The sequence below is a fragment of the Nannospalax galili genome, unplaced genomic scaffold, assembly GCF_000622305.1.
Source record: "Nannospalax galili isolate Female #2095 unplaced genomic scaffold, S.galili_v1.0 scaffold777, whole genome shotgun sequence".
NCBI classification, from domain to species: Eukaryota; Metazoa; Chordata; class Mammalia; order Rodentia; family Spalacidae; genus Nannospalax; species Nannospalax galili.
Genome location: NW_008341810.1, coordinates 4,269,179 through 4,287,368, shown reverse-complemented (window position 1 = coordinate 4,287,368; position 18,190 = coordinate 4,269,179). Strand labels below are relative to the sequence as shown.

Sequence of the window (18,190 nt, the reverse complement as noted above, 5' to 3'; positions counted from 1 at the left end):
TCACTTTCTCAGCATGTTGAGAATGCAATCAAATAATATAGTGTTCTTCCCAGTCACTACAACTGGCACAGTTCCTGGACAGAAAAGTCACAATGATTTTTGTCACAAATAGTGTTTGAGGAGTTTATCAGCAGGTGCATTGGGATATAAGGTCATGTAGCCGTCTTTATCTAAAATTACATGATTATTGTAGGGCTTGACTGATAGGGTCATTGAGTTCGTCAAAGTGTCTAATCTGGATGGTAATCGTTTGACAGGTGATTTATCGGCAGGTGCATTGGGATATAAGGTCATGTAGCCGTCTTTATCTAAAATTACATGATTATTGTAGGCTTGATAGGGTCGTTGAGTTCATCAAAGTATCTAATCTGGATGGTAGTCACTTGACGGGCGAGTAACACTGGGAAGTATTTAAACCTTTGGTAGCATGCAGCTCACAAGGAAGGTAAGCACAATGACCATAAACAGAATAATGCCCCAAACTGAAAAAGTCCCTCAAGCCCAGAATCCCAGGAGCAGCAATTCAGCCAAGTAAATAAATCAAAGAGGATGGAACACCTCTTTGATGAAAGATTAGAATTAGTTCCTTAAGTGCTTTTAGATGCTGAGTCAATATCTCTAATTTACTAGTTTTGTGTGATGTTGTCAACCTGACAGGATCTAGAATCACCTAAGAGACATGTCTATAAAGAGCATGTCTATAAAGGAATTTCTTAGTGGACTGATTGAAGTGGAAAGACCCACCCTAGGGGTGGATGACACCAATCCCAAGGACTGGGCTTCTGAACTGAATGAATGGAGAAATGAGCTGAGCACCAGCATTCATCTACCTCATCTGCCTGGGAGTGGGATGTGACCAGCTGCCTCAGGCTCCTTCTTTCATGCCTTTGGCATCATACTTCCCCACTGTGATAGCCTGTGCCTTTGAATTGTGAGCCAAAATCAACCCTTCCTTCCATCAGATATTTTTGTCTCAGAAACAAAAGTAACTAATACACCTAGATTTTTTTTTAATCAACGAAACAACTGCTGAGGCAGCAAGCATTTCCTTCCTTCCTTCCTCCCTCCCTCCCTTCCTTCCTTCCTTGTTTCCTTCCTTCCTTCCTTCCTCCCTCCCTCCCTCCCTTCCTTCTTTTTTCAACAAGCATTTCTATTATGGAGAACCACCATTGCTGTGCTGTGCATTTCATGTATGTGGTGCTTGAAGGGAATTCTAGGTATCAAGCACCACCTTAGGAAAACCAAAAGAGAAAGTTAATGTTTGGAGCAAATTAGGACAGCTTTTGAGTCTAGAAGGCAGGTGGTTGAGATTTGTGAAGCGTCTTGGGGTAGTGGAATAAGGATGGCAGGTGCGTTCTGACAGATTGGACTCCGTGCAGTTTTGGTTTGGTTCCTGGATGTTCTGGCAAACTCACGTGAGTAATGTAATAGCTGTCAGGAAGATTATCTATATATGATCCATAAAGTACATCTTAGAATGCTTAACACTATTCAGTTTTAGCTTGCATAACTCGCTGAAAGGAATTTTTCCAATTTTATTATTTATTATTTTGTGTGTGTGCCACATGTGTTCAGGTGCTGCTAGATGCCCTCAAACTAGAGTTACAAACAGTTGTGAGCTCCCCAGTGGGGGTCCTGGGAACCCAGCTCAGGTCCTCTGGAAGAGCCATTTCTCTAGCTCCCCCAAAGCACAGTTTTTAGATTTTATTTGTATTTTGTTGGTTTTTGCTTGTTTTTCTTTGTTTGCTTTGAGATAGGGTCTCGCTATGTGGTTCACTTCAGCCCTGGTATTACAAACATGAGCCACCGTACCTGGCCTGTTTTAGTCTTTAATAAAACTAAAGAAAAAATAACTACAGTATGCAATTTATTTTACCAAGAGGTGATAATAAATGCTCAAAGAAAACGACCGTAACCAGGACGTTACACTGGGCACACTATGGTTTTTCTATTAAAGCAATATTTTGTGATTGCTTTACAGTCACTCTCATTTTAACCAAACAAAATCACAGTAGGACCATATTTTTGCCAGAACAAATTCAGTCTTATTAAATTTGACATGATTATTTACATCATGAAAAACAATACTAATTTCCCATATTTTAATGCATACAACAGTGAGCTGATAATGATATCCATTAGATTTTTCAAACTTCCCTAAACTTAAAATCTAAACCAAGGAGTTCCCAAATTACATATACTTCTATGAGAATAATAGATTATTTATTTATTTATTTATTTATTTATTTATTTTGGTCTGTTTGAGACAGGGTCTCCTTGTAGCCCCAAATGGCTTCAAACTCACAGAGATCTGCTTGCTTCTGCCTCCAAAGTGCTGGTATTTAAAGGCATATGCCTTATTGTAGCACACAGGGTCAGATTTAATTATTACGAATTTGTCAAGGCCTCTTGGGATTAAACATAGTAAATTGGTCTCATCACTAATAAGAGTTATTGAGGAGAGACTTCCTACATTTTCATAAGGTTAGATAGTTTTATTGATTTTAGTTTTACATTTAATCTTATGAAACTTTTTTATTTTATGTATGAGTGCATGTAAAAGTAGGTGCACCTGCAATGCCCGAGGAGGACAGAAGAGGGTGTTGGAGTCCCCAAGAACTGGAGTTACAGCTGGTATTGTGGCACACTCCTGTAATCCAAGCATTCAGAGACAAACGGATGGTCACAAGTTTGAGGCCAGCCTGATCTGCATAGAGAATTCCAGGCCAAACAGGCCTATAGACTCTACTATCTCAATAAAATAAAATAAAATAAAAATAAGAAGTAAAAACTAAAAATAATAAAGTCTGGGATAGTGGAGCACACCATCTAGAACATGGTAGGCTGAAACAGGAAGGCTGACAATCCAGATCAGCTAGGCTCATAATAAGACCCTATCTTAAAATAAGCTGGAAGGGCTGGAGAGATGGCTCAGTGGTTAAGAGCACAAATTGTCTGCTCTTTCAGAGTACCTGAGGTTCCCATCTCCCACATGGAGGCTAACAACAGTTCTTAACTCCAGTTTTAGGGAATCTGACACCCCCTTCTGGCTGCCATGGGTATTGCATGCAGAGGTACACATGTAGGCGAGACACACACACAAAATAAAAATTAAAAATTAATTTATAAAAAATAAGGTGGGATTCTACTGTATTTTATTTGACTCAACACATTCAAAATCTACCATTTTAACATATACTCAACATAAAATCCATTAGAAAGATTTGTATACTCCAGCGTATATGTTACATTACAGCACATTTCAGTTCAGGTGTGACTTAACAGGTAGCTTCTTAAGTCATAAATTTGATATTTTAACCTAACTGACTGGGATATCTTCTCTCATATTAAAATTAATTACTAATATTGTAAGGGATGCTATTTACTGATTTCTAGACTCCAACAGAGTGAGCCCTGCACCTCAGCACTAGCAGGCTGGTCCCAGAATCCATTTGGTTCCTATGTAATTAACCTGGGTCAAATGAGAAGATATGGTTTTACCTCATGGCAGTATAATTTATGCTTTGCTCACAGACCACTCTAGTCAGAGCCCAAGGAGCAGGATTTATTCTAATCTGGACACCGTGACATTATGCTGCAGCTAATGAGTAAATTATAGAACCTAAGGGGACTGCCCATCAGCCACCTATACCAGGAGGCTCAATCTCTGAGGGAATTTAATCAAAGAGAATCTTGCCCTGGCAAGAACTGGTTTGCATTGAGGTTCCAGAATTACATCTGACTTAATCCAGTGTCTACACTTGAAAGGCTGTACTCTGAATCAGTTATCTTATACTGTGTAATGAACAGCTTCACACATTACTATCTCATTTATTCACTCTGGTTATCAACTTGGTATTGGATTTGTTGGGCTGCTCTATTGTTCTCTCCTGGTAGAAAGGAGATGGCTAAATACCGAGTTCAAGGCCAGCCTAAGCTACCTGAGACCCTGGCTGTAAACAACAAAATTGCAAATAGACTGAGCACACAGACTTTCTTCTTGTCACTGTTCCCTAAAGAACAAAAAACTGAGGCTGGAGAAATGGTTCAGTGGTGGTTAAGAGAACTGATTGCTCTTCCATGGGAACCAGGTTTGGTTCCTAGCACCCACATAGTAGTTCACAACCATCCTTTACTCCAGTTCCAGAGAATCTGACTCTCTTCTGGCTTCCACAGGAACTGGACCAACACAGGTGCACTTACATGTACGAAGGCGAAATACACACATAAAAACAAAAAAATATAAAACTATTCAGACTATTTATACTGAATTGTGTATTATAGTGACAAGAGTTCAAATCATGTGTAGATATGTAGTAGATATGTAGTAGATACACTAATCCAGCGCCGTCTTATATATTTTCATGCCAACTTTCAAAGCTCAGTAAAGAAAGCAATGGGAATCAGAAACATAGCAACCAGGGAGCCTGATCTCTCCCTTCTCAGACCCATCACCACTAAGCACCATGGATTACAAAGGCTGACACAGAAGCTGCACAGAAGCAAGGCAGCTCCTTGTTTCTTCTTTCAACTCTTCCTTACTCTTCAGTAAGGTGCTGGTAGAAAGTGCAGAACACAGTAGAAGGAACAAAATGCAAGTACAAGCTGCAGAATGTGAGCTTCATTATTCGAACATTCCATGAGTTAAAAGCTCTGTCTTCATCCAGACCTGACACTGCATACTGTGAGGATGAAGGTTAACATTTTCAGTGGACCTTAAAATTCAGCGCAAATTCCCATGATGAGACAGACACCAGAAGTCTCTAGTACCCTTAATGGCATGGTTCTCTTGAATTTTTAAACCAGGAACTATTATGAAGCTAAGTCTGTTGGTGAGTAGTGAGGTTAAGTGAGGAAAAACACCTTACGTTTTTAGGAAATCAATTCAAGGAAGGCTCTATTTCCCTGTTAACTGGAAGCAATATACTCCTTTTTGGGGTTTGATTCTTTTATTTCTCTCTTCCCTCAACCAGTAAAAAAAATACAATCAATACAGGTACAAGGATCAAATTAAAAAAAAAAAAAAGATCAACAGTGCAAAGCCAACTGTAGCCACTGCCCAGGGTTTAACTTACATATTTACAGGGACTGGCCTGGCCTCAGAGGCATGTTTAAAGGTAGTATTACAAAATATACAAAAGTGCTCTGTCTTTTACAGTGAAGAACCCTGCCTCGTTTCCAAATGAGACACTATAAAACAAATCATTTGACTGATTACTATATAACTTATGAAATATGCTGTACAGATACATGACTATAAATATGCAATATAAATGGCTGTCTGTGAATGTTATCTACATAGGGGAAGGCCTGAGGGGCTCTGGTATCCCAGCCTGTTCAGAGAGTAAAGACGTCAGTTAGGAGAGGATGGGAAGGACAATTCTTGGGATGCAGCCTCACTGCCTCCCCTGAAGCAAGCTTGTTTTTGCAGGGGGAATTGTGACAGTGTGAATAAATGGGGCCTCCAGAAGGCATAGAATACACCCTTTCCCTGCAGCCACCCGTGATGAACCCTGCTGAGCACGGTTCTGTGGACATCCAGCCATGCCATCACCTCCCTCCTGAGAAGTTTGGAGCTTTGCAGGCATGAAGAAGAGGCTGGAAGAAGGGCATCTATGACAGAATGGGAAAGTTTGAGAGGATGCCCGGACACCCTGGTGGAAATGTGGGTGGATGGATGAAACTGACCACTAAAGGTTGGCCCAAAGAGTGAGAACAGGGGGAGAAACAGGAGCAGCATAAACTCTGTGGCCACAATGCCTAACAATTTAGCTTCTAGATTTGTCTAGTGAACCAAGGAGGAAGGCAAGTATGTCCTTCAGGTGTGACTCCCATCCAAGAGAGCTGCAGAAACACTGAGTGGACTTCTCGGACTGGTCATACCTGTCCAGATGAAGTCTCCCTGAAAGGGAAGAGTTGCCCTGGGAAGCTGAATAGGCCCACACCTGTGGATTTTCACCCATTATTTCGTTTTGTCTTTACTGGCTGCTGGAGATTTGGGGTGATGTTCTGGAAAAGCTATTTGGGACAGGGAGCCTTTTGTAAAAAGAAAAGGGTGGCTGCGGCTTTATAGCAAAAGGGAAAGCTTTGTACACATATACACATACTTTTTTCATGGAGCCCTTCCAGAATCTTCCTTAATATCTCCCTTGGGACTTTCCCTTTCTGAAAGCAGATCCTGGAGCAGGAGTGGATGGGGTCATCTGTGGGGCCAGCATAATGGTCCTAATTCTCCCCTGTGCACCCTGTGTCTTCTAGGAGCCTGGTCTGAGATAAGGTTGATTCCCCCGTAGGCTGGTATTTTGGGCAGGGGAAGGAGAGCTAGATTTGAAGTCAACTGAGTCAGCAGGAGGCACTGGGAAGCGGCAGATCATAAGGGACTATCTAACCTCTGTCCCACCCTAGAACACCCTAGAACACTGTGGTGGTCTTAATGTCCAGAGCATCCACCTGGCCCTTGCCAGAATCTTGGGCGTCCTTGCTTATGGATGCGTTGTCAAAAGCCCCGAGAGCCTTGACAGGGACATCCTGCTCTTCTTCCCCCTCCTCCATGTCCCTGCAGCACTTGCTGCAACGGCAGCACTTGCAGCCACACACCATGCAGCACACGCGGCAGCAGACTCGACAACAGCAACAGCAGCGCCTGTGGAAGCAGGTAGTCGCCAGGGAGATGACGTTGTCCCAGGGTTTCAGGGAATGCATCCACGAGGGCAGGAAGTTCCAATCCCGGAGCCTCAGGGGCAGGATGCGTGGGCATCGTGACTGCAGCATCCGGAGACACACGATCAGGAGCACCAGGAGAACGATGGGCACGCCCACGCCCACCAGCACCGGCCAGCCTGCCAGCGACAGGCCAAACACAGTGAGTGGGGTCAGAAGGAAGAAGAAGATCAGGTAGAAGACTGCGAACCAGCGGTACTTGGCAGAGATGTTGCCCAGGCCCTTGGCAAGGCGGATGGGAAGGCGGGTGAATGGTATCGGGTACCACAGCAAGATTCCAGAAATGTTGAAGAAAAAGTGGCACAGGGCAATCTGTAATGGAAGATGTTGGACAGGTGAGAGGGGTCAGAACAGGGGTCACCTAAGGTCTTCCATGTGTATAGCTAAATTCAGATGTGCTTTCTAAATTCAGATCACTTTACTGTTGGGGGAGAAAGAAAGGAGGGGACACCAAAAAATCACAGCTCAGCTTTCAGGACCTGAACTCCTTTAAGGTTTGCCTGCTGCTTCCTCATGCCTTGGTTCTTTTGTCTCAGCTAAGTGATCAAGAGCAGGTAGGCAGTAAGCAATGCTTAATCACTAGCTTTGTCTACTCAGAGGCCCTAGAAGGACCTCTACTGACCACTACTGACAATTATGCTCCATACAAGGCAACTTTTGTATGTACTTAAAGTAGACTATCTCAGGCTTCAAAAATGCCCCACAAGCCATGTCCCTACAGTCACACAAGTGACTGTCTGGTTGCAGACCAAACATTTGTCCACACTCACGGATGTGGACACCATTCTAGGTGCTTTGGACCAACCCTGTTTGGACCAACCCTGTCAAATACACTAACCACAGGTGCCCACTGAGCACTTCAAGTTGGGCGGGTCTGCACTGAAATGTACTCAGATGATAAAGTGCACACTAGAATGAGAGACGTCTCACCTATTTAAAAATACTGATTATATTGGCATGGTAACCAGCTAAACCAAACACATTACTAAAAATGAATTATCGTTAATTTTCACTTGTTAAAAATGTGACTCATGAGCTACCTGTAGCTCTAAATCACATGCTATAGACACATTTATAGTTGTGTGGGACAGCAATGGCTTTAGATAGTGCCTTCCTTGCCATCATCCTAATGGGAAGAGGGACTTTCATTTAAGGGTACATGAAGGTCACAGTCTATAAATGGTGGGACAGGGAGACAAATCCCAAAGGTGCTCCAGGCCAGGCAGTTGCCCTGGAATGACACAGATTGCCCTCTAGCCACTTTTCAGGCAGAGTTCCTAAAGAGGGGTGGGGAGGTAGATGGTGTCTGGACTGATATCATTCTTTCCACCTCTGCCTAAAGGCTACCTCACCTTTGTTTAAATAATTCCCTCTCTAAGGAGATATCGCTGACTTCTCACATTGAGCACCCGAATTCTAGAGCCCTCTGACTTCTCCCAGTATCTTAGCTCTGTTCTTTGGATAAACACAGCAGAGTTTGGCTCTCATTAGAAAAGAGTTTGCAAGCTGGGTATGATGGTGCACATATATAATCCCAGCATCGTTTGTGAGTTTGGGGCCAGCCTGTGCTACAAAGACTCCAAATCAAAACATTAAAAAGGGGCAGGTGAAATGGCTCGGTGGGTAAGGGTGCTAGCCACTAAGTCTGATGACCTGAGTTCCATCCCAAGACCCATATGGTAGAAGGAGAGAACTGAACCCTCACAGATTTCCCTTTGACCTCTACACAGGCACATCCATACACATAATTAATAAAATGTTTTTAAAAAGATTTTTAAAAACAAACAAATAACAACAAACCACAGATGGGCTATATCCCACCCAGACCCCTGGAGCAGGTCCTAACCTGGAGTGAACTTCTCAGTGTATTTCCTGGGCTGGCTAAGGCGGCCAGGATGGCTGTGGTGGTGGTACCAATGTTGGAGCCTAGCGTGAGTGGATATGCCCTCTCAATGGTAATCACGCCAATACCTGGTGGGAAAGCACAGAGCACATGGCATTAGCCCATGAAATGATGGGAAATGGCAAGGGAGTCCGAGGGAGAGCCCAGGGAGAAACTCACCGATGAGTGGCGTCATGGCAGAAGTAAACACAGAGCTGCTCTGCACAATGAAGGTCATCCCTGCCCCGACAAGGATAGCCAGGTAACCAGTCACCCAGGCAAAGGGAAAAGGGAAATCTGGAAGACACAGAAGGAGAGTTTCTGCAAGTCCTGAGGAAGGCACAGGCAGGAGGCCTAGCTGGCATCTCATTAGAGCAAGTAGCCAGAGTGTGAGGCTATGCTCTGCATATGGCCTGGAGATGAATTATTCACCCTCCAAAGCCACCATCTTAGCTAGCCTGGTCTGAAATCAGTGGACACTTCCAACTTTTGTTTCCACCTACAAAGCTTAGAAGAAAGCCATCAATTCAGCCTTTCAACCTAGCTACCCAGGATCAGGCCCTGTTCAGGCCAGGTCCCTCTCATGACAGCTTGAAGGGGGTGGGGGCAGATGCTATGGGCCACATTCTATTGAGATTCCAGGAGTGTCATGCTTGGTGAGCTCTCATTGGTTAGGATGCTTTACTGGCAAAGGAGCTCCTGTTGGCCAGAGTCCTTCTGGCTGACATAGTTATCAAAGCCACATTTCCTTCCCAACAGGAAATAGAAATATAGAAATTAGAATATAGAAATACAGAAATTCTGCCAGGGAGAAGGCCTAACTCTAGAGTTGAGCTAGCTTTCGCAGGGCATTCCCAACCCACAATTGTGAGTCTGTACTGCTCCCCTCCCAGACCCACCCATGAAATTTCCAGGGTGAATTGGCATCTTCTGCAGCTTAAGAGGTCCAAGAAAGACCTCTCTGCAGAAGCCATTGCAAGAGAGAAACCAAAGAGCAGGATGCTACCTTAAAAGGCTGGGACATGGTGGGGAAGTATTAGGCCTACCAGTATTGAGGGTCTTCTTGATGACAGCAGCAACCTGTCCCTTGAGCACAGAGCCCAAGAGCTTGACTATCATAATCAGACAGCCACAGAGGACCAGCAGTGAGACAATCAGCAGGATGATGCCCACAGCAAGATCTGGGAGGTTGAAATTCACGAAGATATGCTTGCCTGAAGAGATATAGAAAGCCTTGTCAGGACGTCAGGGGCTACCCTGGCTAGACATTATTTATGCCCCAATATGACTTCCTCAGACTAACACAGTCTCTTGATAGGCAGGTAGACACATGGCAGCACAGAACTTATGGTAATGGTATAAGAGATATAGATATTCAGGAGAATATGGATATATGGCACCCTGGACTAAGAAGGGACTGAGTGAAAAGACCTGTCCAAAGGACCATACTTTGTCCTTCAAACTGGCCATCATCACCCCACAGAGGGTTACTGTAACACACCAAGGAAACACTGTGGAATCTCATGACAAGCTCCTCAGAGATGGTATGGTGCAGACCTGTGTGAGTCTGCCCAGGGGATCTTGGACCATCATCTCAGTCTTTAAGACTTAGCATCCTATGCTCTGAAAACAATACCCCAAGCCTAGTCTGGGGGTTGGCCCCTTCCTGGCCTCCTTTGCTGCACACACTGGGCTCCCCACAGATAATAAATGCTAGTCAGCACCTCAGACCACCACCCTGGTGACCAGTTGAAACCCCAACTCACATTTAGCAATGTTCTCCACATTGGTCACATTCTGGATGGTCCAGGTCTGGTTGCCATCCATCCAGCAGAGAGAAGAAGAGGTACAGTTATCAGGTGAAGGGACGGTGACATTCACCTGAGTCTAATGACAAATGAGAAAAGTTCATGGTGAGAAAAGCCAGGCAATGTGGGATAATGTGGGGCAATGTGGGGCACTATCCTTTCGTCTATGGAGTGGTTCTATCATATAGTATGCCTTCCGTCTCTTGAGGAAGAGCTCTTGGAACAACTGGGACAAATAAACCTTCATCATGTAAACATGGCAACCCGCCAGGACTCAGCAGTCCAGCCACATTCCCAACACTTACCACGGTAGTTAAAGTTTTACACCAGGTCTTGACCAGACTCTTGTTCCGGGCTGTCTCATCATTCATTGCAATTTGCTGGATGACCTTTTTATCCAGCTGATGAAGCAATACAGAAGAATGGTCAGCATAGTCTCAGAAGTGATGGGAGACAGGAGCCGTTGCTGTTAGAGCACCTCTCAGGAGATGAACTTGACTGTGACCCATGAAGGTGTGGTTTTGAACACTCACACTATGTGCAACCCCTACTGCCCCCAAACTTCCCACTGGGGACAGTAGAGAATGACTGTATGACAGGGGCACCGAGTGTAAACACAACAGGGACAAGAAAGACAGAGTGCAAGTTCAAGGTCTCAGGTGGCTTTCTCCCCAAGGCAAGATCCACAAAGTATTCTTTGCTTTCAGTGATAACACTAGATACCTAGAACAGAGGGCTGAATTAGCCTCAGGTGGGAAGTGTAGTAATCCTCTTTGGCTAGGAACCAGATAAAACTTTCTCAATCAGCCATATTGAGGACTGTATTAGGAACCAAGTGGTCACAATTACACAGTGGAGAATCCTTCAGAAGCGCTCATCACCCCAATCCCAACCTAAGTCCCCACCCCATAAAGAGGACATACCATGCTGGTGTCAAGGAAATAAAGGTGAAACTCCCTGCCCAATGTCCCTGAACTTCTGCTTCCTATGGCTTTTCCAGAGGTGGCCATGGAGCAGTGTTCCAGCCTCCTTAGGCTCATTGTGATGGAAGTTTGGAGTAGGATGTGAGCAATACTGATAAAACAGCTACCTGAATGACAAGCTTTGTGAATGGATCTGTGATGACTTTTAAAAGGTCTGGGGCATCTTCTCCATTCTTGAACTTGAAGGTGTCCACCACAAGGTTGGTCAGGATCTCGAGGTAGTGTGTGGCAGCCTCCAGGGGCAAAAGCACCAACACAGAGAGCCAGTTGAAGAAGTCATGAACAGTGGCCCCTGCAAAAGCCCTATGGGAGGAAAGCCCCAGCATCAGATTAGACTCTCATTGTAGAGATGACAGTCAGCTCAGGTCTTTGCATTTACCAGGTGTCACTCAAATGAGTGCACACAGAGAGGAAACAGTCAATGTGTTATGACTGAAATTATTTTTCACTATATAGCAGAATTGCTCTGAGACTACTTTTGAATCCCTTGTAAAATCCAATCAGCCCTTAGAAAGGTATAGAGAAGTGGACAGGCATCCAAAACCTATGCAATTGAACTCACAACAATTAAGAAAAAAAAGAAACTTCAAAATTCTGAGACACAGCTGGACGTGGTGGCACATGCCTTTAATCCCAGCACTCAGGAGGCAGAGGCAGGCAGATCTCTGTGCGTTCAAGGCCAGCCTGGTCTACATAGTGAGTTCCACGACAGCTGGGGCTACAGGGAGACCCTGTTTCAAAGAAAAAAAAAAAAGACCAAAAAAAATTCTGAGACACATAGGTCTACAGATTAAGAATCTGTCTCAGTTCGGCATGACTGCACAGGTCTATAATCCCAGCATTTGGAGAAGCAGAGGACAGCCTGGGCTGTACAGTGTAGGAAAGGTAGCCTCAAAAAAAACAAAGAAGATAATAACAAAAACAAAACACCAACCCCCCCTGCAACAAACTCTGCCCCAGGCTTTTTCCTCAATGAAAATTGAAAATGTTTCTTGCAGAAATATCTAATACCAGATGGTCCTTGTGACAAGAACAAACAGAAGGAGTAAAATGCAGATGGGGAAATATGAATCTTCACTCATAAAAGAAATTTAAGTGCAAACATTTCCCTTATATTATCTAATATCCTTTAGGTATTCTTGCATTTCCTAGGGAAGGGAATTGAAGGCACTTTCATGTACTGCTGATTAAGTGTCCACAGATATTTCCTGCTATTTGGCAAAATGTATAAGCTTTATAAAGGTTTGATACAGTAATTACAGAAATCTATGAAAATAATCCAAATCACTGAATGATAAGACATTGCAGAAAGCATATATATAGCCCACAGGAGGGTAAGCTAAGTCACTGGTATCCCAATGTGCCAGTACCTCAGTAGATATTAGGCTTCTATTTCACATGGAAACAACTAGTGTAGCCATGAGAATAATCCAATTTTTCCAGAAGGAAAACCTAGCTGGGATCCAGACTATGCCAGTCAGTGATACCACCATGCTTCCTTAGTCTGCAGCATGAACACCATCAGGGAGTGAAGCCCACCTGGCTTCATGAGGTCAAATTAGAGAACATTAATGTGTATTATTGTGTCCATCAAGACATGTCATCAGGGACCAAATGAGGTGGCTCAGGCAGATGAGCGTCTGTCTCCTTCAACAGCCCACTGTAGTAGCACTGTAATATCAACTGTCCGACCGCACAGTGATCACATCACAGACAAGTTGGGAATTGTTTCTATATTTTAATAAGCTCTGGTAAACGTCTATCACAGGTTAGAAAAGAAGCTGGGAAATTTGCTTACTTCTCTTCTCACATTAACCTTTTGGAAGGAAGAAGATTCCTTTGCCTATTTGTCTATTTCTAACCACTTCATTTTTTTCATGCCTTACACATTACCATAAACTACTTTGGGCCTTTTATTGACTTGTAGGTAAAGAACGAAGAGGGAGGGTTAGTTGAGCTAGCCAAAAAGGGAAGTTTTAGAAAGTTATAATTATGTATGAGTAAGTGAGACAGTAAAGCCTACCCCAACTGGTCTTGTTTCATTCGGGGCCACCACCTACCAGTACATGTCTAGCTAAGTGCTTGCCTTTTGAGGTATCAGGTACTTGCTTGCATGGCTCTATTTAACCCTTAAAATAATATAGTAGTCCTGGATATTATTATTATTATTATTATTATTATTATTTTAGCTCTGCAGATTTTAATCAACAAGGATACCATATCCAACTCCTTCTAAGTTAGCTGCCAAGCATACCCTCATGGCTAGCTAACGGTGTGCTTCAAACAACAGACCCGATGAGCACAAAGATTTTCTAATCCCCTACCTTCTGAACTCATTCCGGTCCCCCGCCTGCATGAGTGCCACAATGGTGTTGGTGATGGAGGTCCCGATGTTGGCCCCCATGATGATGGGGATGGCAGTCCGCACAGTCAACACTGGAGGGTGAACAAGAAACATTAGAAAGTCAGGTTACAGATGAAACTCACTGGCTGTTCTTAGCTTCTTTAGGAGTCATGCACAACTTATAGCTTTTAAGTTCTTTTCTAAATTCCTCTGTCCTCTAGGACAGAGATGATACCATCTCAAAGAAGCCCAGAAGTCGGTCAGTCTTTGAGGAGGCAGGGGCGTCCTAGAGTCAATAAAAACATTAGAGTCAGTTGTACATGGCATAAAGACTCCTGTTAAACCACTGAAGATAGATGGAATTGAGTCCCCACATTTGTTTGATGGCTCCGAGAATTCGAAAGTTTATTTGCAGATTCACTCATCCACATGCAAAGGGGGATACGGCCTAAACTCCCCAGGTAGATGGATGCATGTGAGCTCCTGGGTACCCTAACTTACAAGAGGAGGCCACCATGCTGACAATGATGGACGAAGACGTGCTGGAACTCTGCACCATGACGGTCACCAGCACCCCAATCACCAGCCCTGCCACAGGGTTGGTCATGATGGAATTGTTGCTGAAGAACTCGCCCGCCATCTTTCCTGAAAGAGAAATGATGACCACACAGTGAGAGGGGGAGGGCAGGGTTAGGGTCACTGGGCCCTGCTAGTCTATCAACACAAGTCTAACTACTTGTGAGTACCTAGCTGGGCCTGTGGAATCTTGCTTCCCTCTGCTTTTTCCCTCCATTGTCCTGAAGAGAAACTCACTGGCTGTCAACATGAGCGTCCCGTTCCACCTCTGACCTGGTTCCCTCTGGCATCTACCCTGTGGCTGCTCACCTTTAGCCACTCCCTGGTCAGCTGGCCTTTTTCCCTAGCCTTCTCTGGTAAACCTGGCTCAGTTTATGCCTAATCCTGCTTCTTGGATGGATTCTCAACACAAAAGCTCTGTCTTCCAGAAGTGGGTCCCTTCATTCTTCTCTCTCTCCACTTCGCTTCAGTCAGGGCTCCTCACTGAATTCTACAGAAATCTGAGAGCACTTGTTTCGCCTTTAATCCTTCCCCTAATCCATTTTATAACGGATAACAAAAGAGGGACTGGGTATGAATTGCCTAAGATAATAACCAGAAAGCTAAGCCTCACGCTGCTCTGCTCCCAAGAGTTAGAGGGACTTAAAACATTCGGAAAATCCCTTTGCCCCTCAGTCTCCTAAGGACTGACTAGCGTCACATCTCCCAGGTCAAAAACAGCAGCTCATGAGAGCCAGCAAAGGAGGTAGGTAGGAATCCACAGGCTTGACTGCTGTAACACAAGGAGGCTACAAAGCTAATTGAGCACATGTCACACGTCTGGGCCCCTGGAACATGGGGAGACATTGGGTCATCTGCTGAGGGCACAGTTTGGAAGGTTGGGACCTGTTTCCCAGTAAGGGCCAACTTTGATCTCTACTACTCCTTGCTTTGGCCTGGGAAATCATTCTTTCTCCATAATCTCCAGATACAGAGTCCAAGAGACAGCAGGGATATCCCAGATAAGGGGAAGTCAAGCAGTTTCCTGCTAGGGCTTAGGAACAAAGACAGGGGCCTGATAGCTGGAATCAGCTCCAGCCCTGGCTCCTGACCTAAACCACCTGAGCCATCACAGCTGTTTAGAGACTTTAGTTTTCTCTTGTGTACTATGGGCAGGGGCAGGGAGTTAGGATTATCTTGTTGTCCCTCACCAGGTTGCTGGTTGAAAAGGCTTGTGAGCTGTGACTGTCTGGATGGAATTCAAGAGTCAGAAATACCAAACCTCTAGTCCTGAACCCTCGGGGGTCATACCTCCAACCAACTGGAAAGCGCTGCTGAGGATATCCAAGGAGCACACGAACAGGTAGAGAAATCCCAGGAGTAGAATGAATTTCCCCACCCCTTGGAAGACGCAGAGAATCTTCCCTTTGGTGTCTCTCTCTGTGGGGGAGAGGAGATGGCACAAGGCTTTAAAGCACGTAACAAGAAAGATTGGCAAGGGAGCTCACAGCCTTCCATCTCCACTGGCTCCCACATCAAGGTTTGGAAGAGGGGTGCATCTACAGTTTCACCGGGGTACATTTCCTTGGGCCCTCCTGTGTATTTCTAAAGGATTTGCATCAAAGAGGAGGGTTCATTTTAGTCTGAGACCAGAGAGGTAGCAGACCAAGTTCCATGCTCACCTGAATCAGTCACTGAGGGAGAGGTCATTAAGAGCACTCTTTACCTAAGTTCAGGGTCATAGGTAATTACCTTCAGAACAGCACAGGGTCCTTCCAGGAGATAAACCCAGTTTAAGGGGCCAGGTCTCATATATACAGGGATGTTTCTCACCCCTACTTCCCAATTCCCTTCCCCTCCTACTACCTATCTGATTCACAAGCTGACCTTAGCCCTAAATTTGGAAGAGAAGTGAGCTTTTGTTTGCGCCTCCCTGGCCCCCCGCTGTCTCTGAACTATTAGATGAGTCTGTGTGTGCAAAGCTGTAGCCACAGCACTTCTTATAAAGCCTACAACCTGGTTAACTTACACTGAATTCTAAAGTTCAAGACAGCATCTGTCTGTTATAACCTTGGTCCCTGGGACTTTTGGAGAACACTCAAAGGGTTCCCAAGTTACTGTGCTTTGACCAATCCAAAAAGCATGTGAGTGGCATTACTAGCCAGGACCCTGGTTCTAAGGGCATCAGAGCCATGATAATGGATGTATGACACAAAGGTGACACTAAACAGGATGGTACCCCTCTGGCCCCTGCAGGATTTATTTACCTGACCACTTGATCCCAGTGTCCCGGAGTTCAGGCAGGTCCCAGGGGTCATCCTCCTGGGTGCGTTCCTCTATCAGGGCCACAGTTGAATAGGAGGGCAGAAGTTCAATCTTGGATACAGGAACGCCACTGTCATCTGCCCAAACGAGCAGCAAAGGCCGTGAGGAACAAGTCTCGAATGTCCACGGGTCCTTGCAAGGACCTAGTTAGTGAGCAGTACTTACTTTTGCTAGTCTCCTTGTCCTTGGCTGGTATGGTTGTCTGTGGACTCGAGGCCCCTTCAATGAATTTATTGGGATTTGGCTGGGCATTTTCCAACTCAGGCCAAGGAGCCATAGTCTGCGGAAGATAAGACAGGGGTTAAGGAATTAGCCACAGAAGGATTCTTGTACCCATGTGCTTCTGATGGATAACCATCCCTTGCAAAGGGTCTATTCAGGGACTAGAAGGAAGGGAAGAGGGTCACACTTGCACCTGGTGCTCAATTCCTCTACCACTCCCCAGGCTATCAATGGATCAAGCCACCTCTTATCTAGCCTAGATAAATCTGGTTCCTCTCCTTTTTGTCCCAGCTTTATTGATTCTCAACTTTGTCAGCAATAAAATCATGGCTCACTAAGTACTTACAACCTTCCAATGGGCTCCCCATCCTCCTCTTACATGAAGATACCTAACTTCACCCAGTGGTCTTAACATCTATACATGTGTAATACACACACTCCTAGACAGCCCTCCTTTCCCTACTGTCTTCTATGAAAGTATCACATACTGTGCCATGTGCAGGCCAATAGCACTGCTCATGAGTGGGTATGCATCAAGACCAAGTCCCTTTATAAAGCCTCTAAGCATGGTGTCAGCTTCCTGTCTGTAAAATAAAGACAATTCTTCACACCTCCTGGGCTGTGAGATTGGTGGTGAGGTCAAAGGTCTAGCATCAAACAGACTCGCAGTGAATCACAATTATCACTGGGTTACTCTGCCTGACCAATGCCCCTTTATCAGAGATACATTGTTTCCAGGATACTTCCTCATAACCCATTTTCTCTACAATGTCTCTCAGCTGTGTGCCATCAAACCTGGCTGGCCACTCTGACACCAAGCATACAAACAGAAAATTCTCAGAAAAGGAAGTTCCAATGTCTAAATTCTAACCAGAGCCTACGATTGCCTCATTAGCAATCCAAGATGTGAAAATTAAAAGTGGCACTGAGAGGCCACAAGTTTGGTCACAACTCAGGTTCCAAAGCTGAGTTCCAGGGTAGCCTGGGCTACAGGCAGAGGGGGGTGGAGATGTTGTGGGAAGGCACTACTAGAAACCCTGGAAAACCTTTCTCATCTTACATCTCTGACCCACTCACTTCTGGGAATTTGGAGCCTATGAACATCTGTTCTCAGAAATACCTGCCCTGTTGTGATGTCTTCTGAGAGGGTTTCCCAGAACCTGGATCAAACTGACATTAACCTATTTCTTGACTATCAGAGCTCAAGCACCACTAAGAAAGGGGCTTTGTCTTGTTGGTCACCTCAGGCCTGAGGTCACCTCAGGTTAGCTCTACCTGGACCTGGGACAATCCAAATAAATATTTATTGAGGAGAGAAGGGAAAAGCCTATTTGCTGTTCTGCTATTTACA

General features: G+C 44.8%; 1 protein-coding gene across 1 annotated transcript in view; it reads right to left on the bottom strand.

Annotated features, from left to right (window-relative positions):
* Positions 1 to 6,411: 6,411 nt before the first annotated feature.
* Positions 6,412 to 18,190, bottom strand: part of Slc34a2 (solute carrier family 34 member 2) — a 49,141-nt gene continuing 37,362 nt past the window's right edge. The window contains exons 2-13 of the mRNA XM_008837352.2: positions 16,783 to 16,897; positions 16,560 to 16,694; positions 15,604 to 15,732; positions 14,239 to 14,382; positions 13,718 to 13,829; positions 11,501 to 11,696; positions 10,716 to 10,811; positions 10,369 to 10,489; positions 9,649 to 9,816; positions 8,783 to 8,899; positions 8,567 to 8,691; positions 6,412 to 7,032 (exon numbers count right to left, since the gene is read on the bottom strand). Of these exons, the coding sequence (XP_008835574.2) occupies positions 6,412 to 7,032; positions 8,567 to 8,691; positions 8,783 to 8,899; positions 9,649 to 9,816; positions 10,369 to 10,489; positions 10,716 to 10,811; positions 11,501 to 11,696; positions 13,718 to 13,829; positions 14,239 to 14,382; positions 15,604 to 15,732; positions 16,560 to 16,694; positions 16,783 to 16,897 (2,079 nt within the window). The remainder of the gene's footprint in view (positions 7,033 to 8,566; positions 8,692 to 8,782; positions 8,900 to 9,648; positions 9,817 to 10,368; positions 10,490 to 10,715; positions 10,812 to 11,500; positions 11,697 to 13,717; positions 13,830 to 14,238; positions 14,383 to 15,603; positions 15,733 to 16,559; positions 16,695 to 16,782; positions 16,898 to 18,190) is intronic.